Source organism: Apis cerana, linkage group LG4, assembly GCF_029169275.1.
Source record: "Apis cerana isolate GH-2021 linkage group LG4, AcerK_1.0, whole genome shotgun sequence".
Taxonomy (NCBI): domain Eukaryota; kingdom Metazoa; phylum Arthropoda; class Insecta; order Hymenoptera; family Apidae; genus Apis; species Apis cerana.
The window spans coordinates 8,615,432-8,627,619 of NC_083855.1; the positions used below are offsets into that span (position 1 = coordinate 8,615,432).

Genomic DNA, 12,188 nt, shown 5'->3' on the forward strand with positions numbered 1-12,188 from the left:
TGCGAAGCGGTGCGTTTAACGACGTAATTTGACGTAATACCGTACCACCTTGAACCCCTTCTGGTATGCTTGGACGAATCCAGTGATGATGAGTTCGTTTGCTTGGCGGAAGGAAATATTGATGATATAAAAAGTGTTCACAACTCAATCGGTTCTTATATACTTTCGAAAATATCTTTATTGTTTAAATTTCATATCAATAAAACTGTCGAAGCAATTGATTGATTGATACGAACAGTAAAAAGATTTTTTAATTGTATAAGCCTGTTTTCAAAAAAATAATCATTTGTATTTTTCTTTTTTGTATATAATAATTAACACCAGAATTATAACGATTAAAATATTAATAATTGATTGTGTATAATTTGTATTTTTGTTTAATAGGACTGGTTAACTTAAATTGATTCTTCTAGTTAGTTGCAGCGTTAATATTGATCAAATACAATTCACCATCGAATCTTCAATTTTATTTTACAAATTCTAACGTTACAATTGAACACACCGTGCTCGTTGAAAGTTGAAGAAGCTGAAAAAGTTCTCCCTTTCAATAATTCATCAAGAAGCAACACTCAAATCTTCCATTTTACACTCTTTATCAAATTTTCATACGAATCTCGAATAACAAAAGAATGTACGAAACAGAACGAAGAACATATACAATTTTAAAGTTTTCAAATTTTCTCAAAAATCCTATTATGCTTTTCCAGGAATCGTGTTACTCAAACTATTTTGAAATTGCAGCAATTGCTGGATGTGGGGTGGCAGTTTGCTGTTGTATTGTGGAGCTGCATTATAATTAGGCTGAGGGAGGGGTTGGTATTGGGGTTGCTGAGGAAGAGGGCGGTACTGAGGCTGCTGAGAAAGAGGACGATACTGAGGTTGTTGAGGAAGAATCGGTTTCTTGTATTGACCACTGTTCACTGGAATCGATTTGTAATCCGGTTGCTGGACACCCGAGGCGAATGTCACTTGCGGTTTGTACTGAGATACCTGCGCCTGTGATAATTGCTGAGGCTGGATAGGTTGAGATGGACCCAGTTTTGGAATTGGTTGTGGTGGAACGGGCACCAATGGTGGACGGGATTGTTGCGCGTGTATCAGTTGCTGTATCTGAGGTGGTGGTGCTTGGTTCACTGTACGAAAGTGACCCGATTGCCTCTTCTCGCGGATATGGGCTGAAAATTTTTTCAACGATATATGAAGAATATCAGTGCATTCATGAATCAAGTTTGAAAGAATTATTTTTATGTTGAAAGTATAGGAATAAAATTTACCGATAATGGGCTCTTGTATTTCTTGTCCCAAAAGATCACCGAACGCATCACCGGTAACGTAAATAGGTATAATTACAGCTAATGTTAAAACCTGGAATGTATAACGTTACCTGATCAATTTAAAAATCTGATTGAACGATTTCACTATGAAATAGTAATAGCGTTTAAGTAGATTTTAATTATTGGATAAGCTCTCGTTTTTATATCTCATTTTATATCTGCTTAGAGTAAATATCGTTGCTTGTGAACTAGATACATATATCATAAAGAATCTAGTTTTTAACTTTTAAATTAAATTTTTAACTTTTTATCGTCATCTTCGTCAACTTCTAAAGTCGATACATCGAGACTTTCTACCTTCAATAAAACAAAACAATAAAAGCTCACTCTCTCTCTATTGTGACCTATTTAAATAAGGTAAGAAGAACGTAATGGCACTGAAATAGAAACGTCTGTCTTTCTCTCTTTTAAATGTCATAAAGACGCGGGAACGTGTGAAAATTGCGGATAATCATGGAGGGAAAAATCGGTTCGCGTTTGAGAAAGTTGGTTAATGCAATTTACCGATCTCACACTATTGCGCACAAAGCGCGCATACTTGAATACTAGTAAAGTATGAGTTCTCACGAAGGGAAAGGATAGAAACATTCGATATAGGCGTATATCGAGGCGTAAATACACGCCTTTCGAACGTTATAGAGATGATAAATCTTTGTAAGAAATAATGTAGGTCTCGCTTAAGTAATTTCTCACGAATTAATTGAGCGTGAATTTGTAATAGATACGTAATCTTGAATATTTCGAATTAATTATTTTTATTCTTTACTTTTGAACGAAGGTAGTTCAATTTATTTCCAACTTTTAAAATTTCTCCAATTGTACTGTTGAGTAAGAGAAAAATATTTTACACTAAAAATAAATGGAAAAATAAACCGTGTATCGAGAAATTTAATATACGTTAAATTAATTTAAAATAATTTGTATATCAATTGTATAATTTTAAAAACGTAATATTTTTTCACTTCATAAAATTAACTTAACATAATGAGAGTAACAAACTTGTAATAATTATTCAATTTTTAAATAAATAATGACGATGCAATGTATTATACTTCATTACTATAGATTACTAAAATTTATCAAAACTTTATCATCACTTCAAAGATGATACATAATGATAAATAAAAATTGAATAACTACGAAAAACGAATGCCCTACAAACTATTTTCTTATTCAACGACACAATCTGCCTTCACCATTGTTTTCAAAAAAAAAAAAAAAAAAAGAAAGAAAAAAAGAATAAAAATAAATAGAATAGAAAAGAAATATTCACAGAAAGAAAGAAAGAAAGAGAACAAATTATTGAATCGTCCAAGGGAGCGAGGCACAAAATCGACTTGTACTCACAGAGAGAAACTTCATGGCGAAGGTGTAGGCGATTTCGGGATGGGAGCTGAACGAAACTGGCGGCCGCGTCGCGACGCACTTCTATATGGGCGAGCGTTTCCAGGGTAAGTGGTCCGGCCAACCACTAACTTTCACGGTTGGTCGGTTTCGATTGAATATATATTTTTTTTTCTTCTCTCCGGCCAAGTCCCCCGTCCGTTCGTCACGTAACAAACGCGCCTTGTATGCACGGCATGCGACGTTTCTATCACTGTTATCCAGGAAGCTAGTCTCACGGGAAAACTTGTAACTGTTGGACGATTCGATTCGAAAATGATGACTCTGTCTAATTACTTTTTACTGGATAGATTTCATTGTGCATCGATGTTGATAGAATTATTTTATTTCGAATTAGTTAGAAGCGCAGGATCATCGTGGATAGTATTTTCCAAGAATGTTTCAGTGAAAAGCGAAAAGTTGGAGTATTGAAATTTGTCGATATAAAAATAATAATAAGATTCGATGGAAAAAAATAATACAGAAAATAGTTAAAGAAGAAAAATTGCACGCGTGTATGTTTGTATATATAGATATATATATATATATATATATAGATATATATATATATATATTTGTGAAAAGTATTACGATTAACTATATTCATAAGAAAAGTATAATATGAATGAAATAAGATATTTATGTACAATATAAAAAAGTTTTATATAGTCTATTATTATTTCACGCGCCATTATGCTGCATAATTTTATTCATAATTATTTTATTTCCAAAATGCGGTATTTTTATCTATGTCCTTCGTTTAATAAAAATTTTAAATCACGAGAAAGTTCTTGCTACTAAATCGTAAAAGTAATTTACTTTTAATTATCGAGATTAGCATTATCCTTGTAAAACCAGTCGTATAATAGTTTTTGCGTTCAATTTTACGACTTAAACACTTCGCGCACCAAGTATTCAATAATAATACAAGTTATTGATCAAGCCTTATTTAATAAATTGAATCTATAATCCTTATGTTCTAATGACACATTACAATAAGTAATTATTAGAATGTGATAATTAACTTGATTATTCAAAATGCGCAATTAAGTAAGCAAATAATTATTATTTTTGATTAACTTTTCTAAAATTAAGAAAGAAATTGCTCGATCGCTTAAATGAACTTTCTCTGTAAAAAACTTGGGTTACGCTGTCGGAACCAGCTTTTCTCGAGTGCACATTATATCAGAGGTTAATTCGAAGTTACGTGAAAGTCGTTTGATCGATTTTTCCTTTTGAATGGAAGGCTGTACGCTTTGGAATTTATCTGAATTATGATCAACCGTATTCTAAGAAGCAAAGACGAAACAGAATTCGTTCGTGGATCGAAAAAGGTATTCACACGAATGTTGATAGCGCCTTAATTAACGACAGATCAATTGTTACTCAATCGAAATCAGTTTCATTTATCAATAATTCTTTGATTTATTTATTCATTGTTATTATGTTATTAACATGCGTGTAATACTCTTTAAAATTTTTGAAGATAAAGAATTATTATTATTACTTTTTCACAAGGAAAAAGATTTATTCAATTTTAAAAATTATATCGAGAGATGAGATTTTCGTATCGATAATTTTTTCTATAATTTTAATCGATTTTATTTCGCATTCCAAATTAAAATTGAACGAAATTGAAAAATTGTTATCGACGTAAATATGGATTGAGCAAAAACATGTCCCAGGCAAAACACGTATTTCTAGTCACGTAACGGTACAGCCACCGGTTGCAGGAAGCATATGCATCGGTCACTTCCGTATTCCTAAGTCGACCGCATTAATATCTCGAACAAAATGCACAGTTTCTACGAAGACATTTTATATATTCCATAAAAAAAAAATCGCGATTTAATCGATGACTGGACAAGTTGTAAAAGGAATTGACCTTAATGTATGTAATTCTACATTCACCGTTCCATTTCTTCAGTACGTATGTAGGTACTGAAAAAAAGAATCTAGCAAGATGTAAAATTTCAAGAACAATGAAGAGGCTAGTCTGATTTATTTCAAAGAAATTTAACAAATTACAAAATATATTTCTGAGCTATTAAATAGTCAAGACGATTAGCTCAGTTACGTTAAGTATACGGAGGAAAAGCAACGAGTGAAAGTGGATCATACGCAAAACTGGAAACGTAAAACTTGAAATGCGATCTAGTTTTTGTCTAACTATTATTTTTTTAATAAATTTTATCCATATGCGTTTATATCATATACATATGATTATCTTTATCTTTTATTATACGCATTATTTTTTTAAAAATTCCTAGTTCAGAATAATTAAAATCGAAATAATATATTTATGTGAAAAATATTTTATTGGAAAAAAGATTATATTTATTATTGAGATATAAAAACTATGAAATGGACAAGCTGTTTGTTGTTAATTGAAAAAGCTCATGCATTTAGTGTTATCGTTGAAATATATAAATAAATCTCTATAAATAAATCTATACGACAAAAATGGCGCGTTACTTTCGTTCTTTCCTTTCGTTCCTCTTTCACCGGAAGTGGAAAGTCTAATTTCCGATGTAGAAATCCATTTCAAATAACTTCCGTTAACAACAGTACACTTCCTTTAAGTACATTTCAGAGTAATGGCAAATAGTTATTTTGACATCTTAAAACGAGAGAGAAATTTAAGTTTTTAATTACATAAAATTATTTAATGATATAATATATCGTGTATATAATCATATAATCGTAATTAAAATAATATTACGTTTCTAATTTGATAAGTAGATAATTTTTTCTTTCGTATTTTTGTATAACGCAAGGAATTTTCGACAAATATAATATCCTGTAAAAAAAAGAAAAGAATATGAATTTATGTGAAATTGATTTTTTAATAACAAAAAAAAAAATATTCAAAAAGTACACTTTTCGTATCACATTTACGTACATATACAAAATAGAAAACAATATTATCCGTTTAAATAAATATCACTTCGAGTGCTATTTAAAAGCAGCAAATATTCGACGAATAAAAATATTCTTCGCAGCTATTTTTATTAAATCTAAATAATAATAAGATAAATCTTGGAAGAAAATGTTACTAAAAATACTGCAACCTTTAAAGTACATATGATTAGAATTTTTCCTACATAGAATTACTTCTTAACGAAAAGCAGATGTAACGTTTAAAACGTTATTGTAGTGTCAAGTATTTCACTTTCACGAGTAACTTAATGCATGCGAAACGAAACAAAATGCATAAAGATCCTTTAAATATTTCAGTATTACGAAACAATCTCGGCGAAAGCGCATGATTTTATTCGCAATTACACATGGTCGTGAAACGGAACGTGTGATCAAATAATATTCGGAACAATGGAAAACATCGTTCCAATTAATTAAAAATCGATCGACGAACGAAACGATAATACCAAATCGAGATACAAACAAACAATTACGCCCATTTATTTTCGATTATATTGCTTCTCGGTCACAGGACGAACTCCTTGATCAGCTCTCTCGTATCCAAGTTGAGCCTGAGTATATTGCGGATACTGCGGTTGAGAAGCGTAAACTTGACTGTACCCGCTTGATTGGCCTTGATACGCGTCTCTTCCTTGATCCTGATAGTAAGCCGGATCGCTCGACTGGTAAGCGGTATTCAATTGACTTTGATAGCCGCTGCTTGTCTGCTCTTGATACGGATGATTATTCACGGAAGGTTGATATTGAACTTGCGGTGGTCCAGCGGGTTGGACAGGCTGGGGCACGTACGGTTTGTCGAGGCGATAATCGATCTGATTGGCAATGATGTTGTAAGGGATTTGGGCCTGATACTTCAACAAACTTTGAATGTGACCGGGAATATTTGTGGAATATTGGGGGACCGGTTCGGCTGGTATTGGCTGTGGTCTTGGCTGTTGTCGCGATTGATGAGGCGCTTGTCTTCTCTGTCTTCTTGAATGGGGCGATGGATCTGACGATGGTGAAACTTGTACAGGAGATGGCGCGACCGCTGGTGGCACTGTGTGCACGACAGGAGACGTTGGTTGCTGTCTAATCAAATCTTGATAGTAATTGCGAAATTGTTCCAGCTGCATTTGCGCGAATGGATCCGGATTAAATCTGAAAATTTGACGAATGCGCTCGAACGAGAATCGATTAATTTGACAAGCAAGATGAAATTTACCTGTACTGTTCTGGAATCGAATTAACGTAAGGTGTTTGCGCCTGGTATTTTAAGAGTTGTTGAAGGTGAGGAGGTAGATTGGGCGAGTATTTGATCTCTGGCTCGGCTGGTGGTTGCGGAAGTTTGCGATGCTGCGCTTGTTGCGGCGCTTGTCGTCTATGTCTGGCTGGACCACGTGATTTCCCGCGGTAAGCCGGACGCCGTGGTTCTGGAGGCAATTCTTCTTGGGGCTCGGCCTCGTATCGAGGTTCGTATCGAGGTTGCGGTTGATTCGCACCTTGTAGCGATATCAGATTTTCGTATCTGGGAAGGGAAAATTTGTAATTATGGTGGTCGATACAACAGACAAATCTGGATATCCATTTGCGTTCACGACGAGAAAATGGATTTAACGAGAATTTGGCATTACCTGTACGGTTCAGGAATAATGTTCACGTATGGAAGTTGAGCTTGGAGCTGAAGAAGATGCTTGATATGCGAAGGAGCGTTATCTATAGACTTCGATTGATGCAAGGCGACTGGTTCTGGCGGTGGAGGTGGTTGTTTAGGGGCAGATGCTCTTTGTCGATGCGATGCTCTTGGCGCGGTCGGAGCTGCAGCTTGAGAATATTCCTGTTGCGCTGCTGGCCGCGATTGCCGATCGTACGACCTCCAGTTTACTCTCAGTCCTTTCATACGAAATTTCGAATTAATTTTCTAGTAATTTGATCTTTAGCGGTTATTGTTGAATTATTTTATTAATTATCTAATTTTAATAATTTCTGCAATATTAATCTAGAAAAAAAGAAAGAGAAGAAAAATTATAAATTCGCTCACCACTGGGATCGTTATATTGGAGAGATTTTGGAGCAGCACCTGATCTACCATCGTAGGCTCCTTGAATAATCGATTGACTGTGTCCATCGGACGCTCCTTGGATATTGTATGCTCCTGCACTGGGTCCTTGCACATATCTTTCAGCTATACCCTGAGTGGCACCCTGAATTTGAAAATTGGAATGGCCATCGCTGGAACCTTGTATCTGAGCACTACCATCCGTGGCACCTTGAATACTGAAACCACTATCGTGTGCGTCTGTAGACAAATCAAACATGTTTAAATTAATATTAAAATTAAAAGAAAACAATTCATTCGATATTTTATAATTATTTTTAGAAATATTTTCTCGAAAAGATTTGATATATATATAAAGAATAAATTGAATAAAAATTTTCATCGCAAAATAATTTACTCGATAGACAATAGATTTCAATATATTTGAATTGAATTGAAAAAGTAGTTCGACATAGCTTCAACGTAACAACGTTGAACGGTAAATCTGATCATAAATTTGTATCAGTCAGAGAGATAGAAGAATAAATTACAAGATTTTTCCTCTCGTGTGGAACAGTATCGGTATCTGTTATCTGTTTTTTTACCATTTTGATCCGTGTACTCGATTCCTTTCCCTTCCTCTATTCGTAAGCCCTGAGCGACTCGATTCCCGTCACTGGGTCCCTGTATTGTAAATTGTGCCAAGCACGCAGGAAGAGCTATTAATAGTAAAACCTGAAATAATATTAAATTAATAACACTTCATTATTTAACATTTTTAAAAATATCAATTCCGTGTTAATTAATATTGAGAGACGTTAATATTAAAGACATATCTTTGACTAATATTTCACTTTATTATTTTTGTCATATTTTGACATGTAATTGAGATACTTTGCAACACATTTAATAATCAAATAAATAGTTAAATAGTCAAATAAGAAAGCGTTAAGCGTTAATATATTAAGTAACAATCGTTAAGTGTTTTTGTATTATCTAAGAAAAGATTGTATTACTCAATAAATCACCAAGTATACTTTCTAATTACTATTTAAACAGCTTTTCACATAAAATAAAATAAAACTTCGCTTCTTTTTATCCAATTTCTCTTCCATTTAATTTCATAAAAACATTATTTTTTACAATTAAAATTCATTTTTTTCAAAAGAGAATAACAACTCTTTTCATCGATAATATAATTTATAGGATATTAACAGGAATATTAATGAAATAACATTCAAGTTTCATTGATGTGATAATAACAAAGGAAGAAAATAAATGTCTGGAGATATAGCTTTAAGGATTAATTGCGCAACCTGAAGTTTTAATCAAGTATTATCTAATACGGTGGAAACTTGACTCAGTGACAGTTGCGATAGCACACTGGTTCGTGTCCTATGCATTTATATGGAATTGTATTTCGAGATCGGGGCACCGTGGCTGGAAGGGAAAGTGGTAACTTCAAGACCAGATTCTTCGTGATCAAGCGAAGTTAATAACACGTTTCAGAACCACGATGGAAACCTATCCTTTAAACGTTCCCGATCCAGTTATCCTGCTAGCTATTATCCTTTCGTTCAATTTATGCTTGATAATAATTTGTATTTTAATTCTTAATTGTTTCTTAATTCTTTCAATTATCATCGAAGAAATATTCTAATTAATTTAACGATCTTTAATCACGAATGAATAATGGAGTACAAATTTTATCAGGTGATCCTAAAATTATTAAAAATCTGGAATAGTGAAATATATTGGAAAAAAGTTATCATATATTGCAAATTAATTTTTTAGCAAATATTTTTAATAATATAATCTATTTAATTAATTGCAAACTATGTAAGTTTGAATTGATAAATATCTATTACCTATATATAATTAATTAGGTTTAATTCATTCAGATTAATTAAGACTAAGTTAGACAACTAAACCAAATCAATTTGTCTTTTTTATCGAGTGATTTATCTTATTCTTTGTAATGTCATTCGATACATGCATGGAAATACATGCATATACGTTATATCATTCGATCATAAATATAAGAAAATTTAATTTGATTTACTTTAAATAAAATTCCTATGTATTATTTATTAAATTATTAAATTTGGTAATCATCAATGCCTTCGATCGAATCGACGAAATTCCAATTTCTCAAGGGGAAAGTTTCGCGTGATTAGAAACAAGAATTTCCGTAATCGGAAAAAGGCGACGAGTATTGGTGTACCTTTCCTCCGAGCATTCCACTCGAAGAAGAAAAAGAAACAAAATCTATCAAGCAATACAGGCTATTGAGCACAACCGTTGTAAGAATTACACGTTAGCCTATGGAAAGTGAAATATAAATTAGCTGACAAGACACGCCTGTTTCGTTTACTCTCGAAGAAAAGGGTTCTTGTCTGGCGTAATGATTCCTTGTCAAAAAATATTGATCGAGATATGGAATGTTACATGTTGTAATCCTTCTGTCCAATTATTTACATCTTTGTAATTTAATTCAATCAAATTCTTTGTTGAAGAAATTATATTGTAAAGTTATTTATTTTTCTGCACATTTATATTTTTTTAATGATTTTTCGTTAATAATTTTAAAATAAATATTATAAAGTAATAACCTTACACATATTCCTATAAATTGAAAGATATCTGACATTGTTTCTGATCGCAGATTGAAAGTAAAAGAATACTGTGTGTGTTCTATATAACTATCCTATTTTTATTCTAATTATCAGGTAACTGTAAAAAGTTGTTGAAATTGGATAAAAGATACAACTATAATACATACATGAATGTCCTTACTTTTTATGGAACTTTTATTTCGTATATTTGTAGCTATTATAAAAAGAAAATGGATAATAATTTTTCCAGAAATAAGAAAAAGCGAATATCCACGAGCAAAAATACTTTGAGAAATTCTCATTGCTATCAATCTTACTGATTAATAAATAAAGCAATGATCAACAATCACTAAGAAAAAAATTATCTCGCAAATAACGATTTATTATCCAATCATGTTTTGTTATAATCACGTTTTGTCCGTTATATTTGTCTTATGAGAGCCAATTCTTCGTCAAATTCATAAATTCATCGTTACTAAATCGTACGTATGTTCTATTTTCAGCATAAATTTCGTAATCTCACCCAAAAAAAATTTTACGACCAATTTCACGGTGTATAACGCGATGAGTTTCCTTTCGAAATAACTCGTGCATCCACGATATAATTAAACTACGATGCGCGGACACGTACGCCATTTTACCGGAAACTCGTGATGCGAGACATCTCATCGCGATTAACCACACGCGACACATTTCCTTCTGCACGTTTCAATTTTCAAAGACATCCTATCCTTCTCCCATATTTCCATAATTTAATTCATAAAATACAAAGGATAAAAAACAGAAGAATAAAATTAAAATAATAAGCTAAAATTTGGTTAAATTTATTCGAAATGAAATAAAAAGGAATCGAGAAATATATAAATATCGCGCACAATTTAATTTCGCAGTCGCGATTTAAATCACACGCGACACATTTCGTTCCGCCATGCTTTAATTTTAACATCCATCATACCTTCCAATCTTTCTACTCACCAATATATTAAACCACAAACCGTAGAGAATAAACTTCGAAACGATAATCACAGAGAACCTAGACCAAACCAGGTGAATGAAAAAAAAAAAAAAAAATAAAATAAAATAAAAGGAAAAATTTCAATCGAAATCGAGATCGAATTAATTCATTCACCGTTGTTGAAGTTCGAGAACGACAAATTGTGAAATTAAGAGAGGAGAGAGGTACTTACGAGGAAATTCATGGCGAGAAAGCAATGCTGGTCGATGCGTTCAAGGGTGGAGTGTATCTGAGGCGGCCGCGCGGTCACCGGAACAACTTTATAGGCGGCTACGTAAAAGGCGGCTTTCGGCGACGGGGATGTGACTTCTCGTCCCACCTCCACCAGCCCTCCGTTTTATCTGCTACCTGGATTACCGTTCCACGGAACTGGCTTTTCAGAATTCTTTCTTTTTCTTTCTTTTTTTCTTTCTTTCTTTCTTTTTTTTCTTTTTTCTCTTTCAGTTCTCATTTCGCCTCACTGGTCTCACTGCCAATGGTGATGCTTCCTCTCGAACAAACTACTGTGGCTCACCACTACTGTGGCCAGATATGCTGTGGTACCGGAAATGTTTTGAGAGGAGGAAGTGATTTGATATTTAATGGAGAGTTAATGAGAAATTAAAAGGAATCGATATTTCTTTTTTTTTTTTTAAATGAAGATAAGATTAGATAAGCATTATTTTTATGTTTCGTTGAAAGTAAATAAATTTTGCTTTAGTATTGCATTCAATCTATAACTTATGACAAGATTATTTTTAGTTATTGTAAAAAGAAATAATTTTAACGATTTATTTAACGATTATATAAAAGATTGTAAAAGATTTATTTAAATATGTATTAAATTATCAATTATATTTATTCAATATAAGAAAAGTTATATACCAATATTTATTTTTCTTTTT

General features: G+C 32.5%; 2 protein-coding genes across 2 annotated transcripts; both read right to left on the reverse strand.

Annotated features, from left to right (window-relative positions):
• Nucleotides 1-445: 445 nt before the first annotated feature.
• On the reverse strand, nucleotides 446-2,832 carry LOC107999031 (uncharacterized). Its single transcript, XM_062073493.1, has 3 exons — nucleotides 2,682-2,832; nucleotides 1,275-1,365; nucleotides 446-1,175 (listed from the first exon to the last, which is right to left on the reverse strand). The coding sequence occupies exons 1-3, from the start codon at nucleotides 2,694-2,696 to the stop codon at nucleotides 694-696; spliced, it is 588 nt and encodes a 195-aa protein (XP_061929477.1). The 5' UTR covers nucleotides 2,697-2,832; the 3' UTR covers nucleotides 446-693.
• Nucleotides 2,833-5,016: 2,184 nt separating this feature from the next.
• On the reverse strand, nucleotides 5,017-11,631 carry LOC108000618 (uncharacterized). Its single transcript, XM_062073972.1, has 6 exons — nucleotides 11,477-11,631; nucleotides 8,280-8,409; nucleotides 7,678-7,935; nucleotides 7,271-7,529; nucleotides 6,862-7,164; nucleotides 5,017-6,797 (listed from the first exon to the last, which is right to left on the reverse strand). The coding sequence occupies exons 1-6, from the start codon at nucleotides 11,486-11,488 to the stop codon at nucleotides 6,137-6,139; spliced, it is 1,623 nt and encodes a 540-aa protein (XP_061929956.1). The 5' UTR covers nucleotides 11,489-11,631; the 3' UTR covers nucleotides 5,017-6,136.
• Between the last annotated feature and the right edge of the window lie 557 nt (nucleotides 11,632-12,188).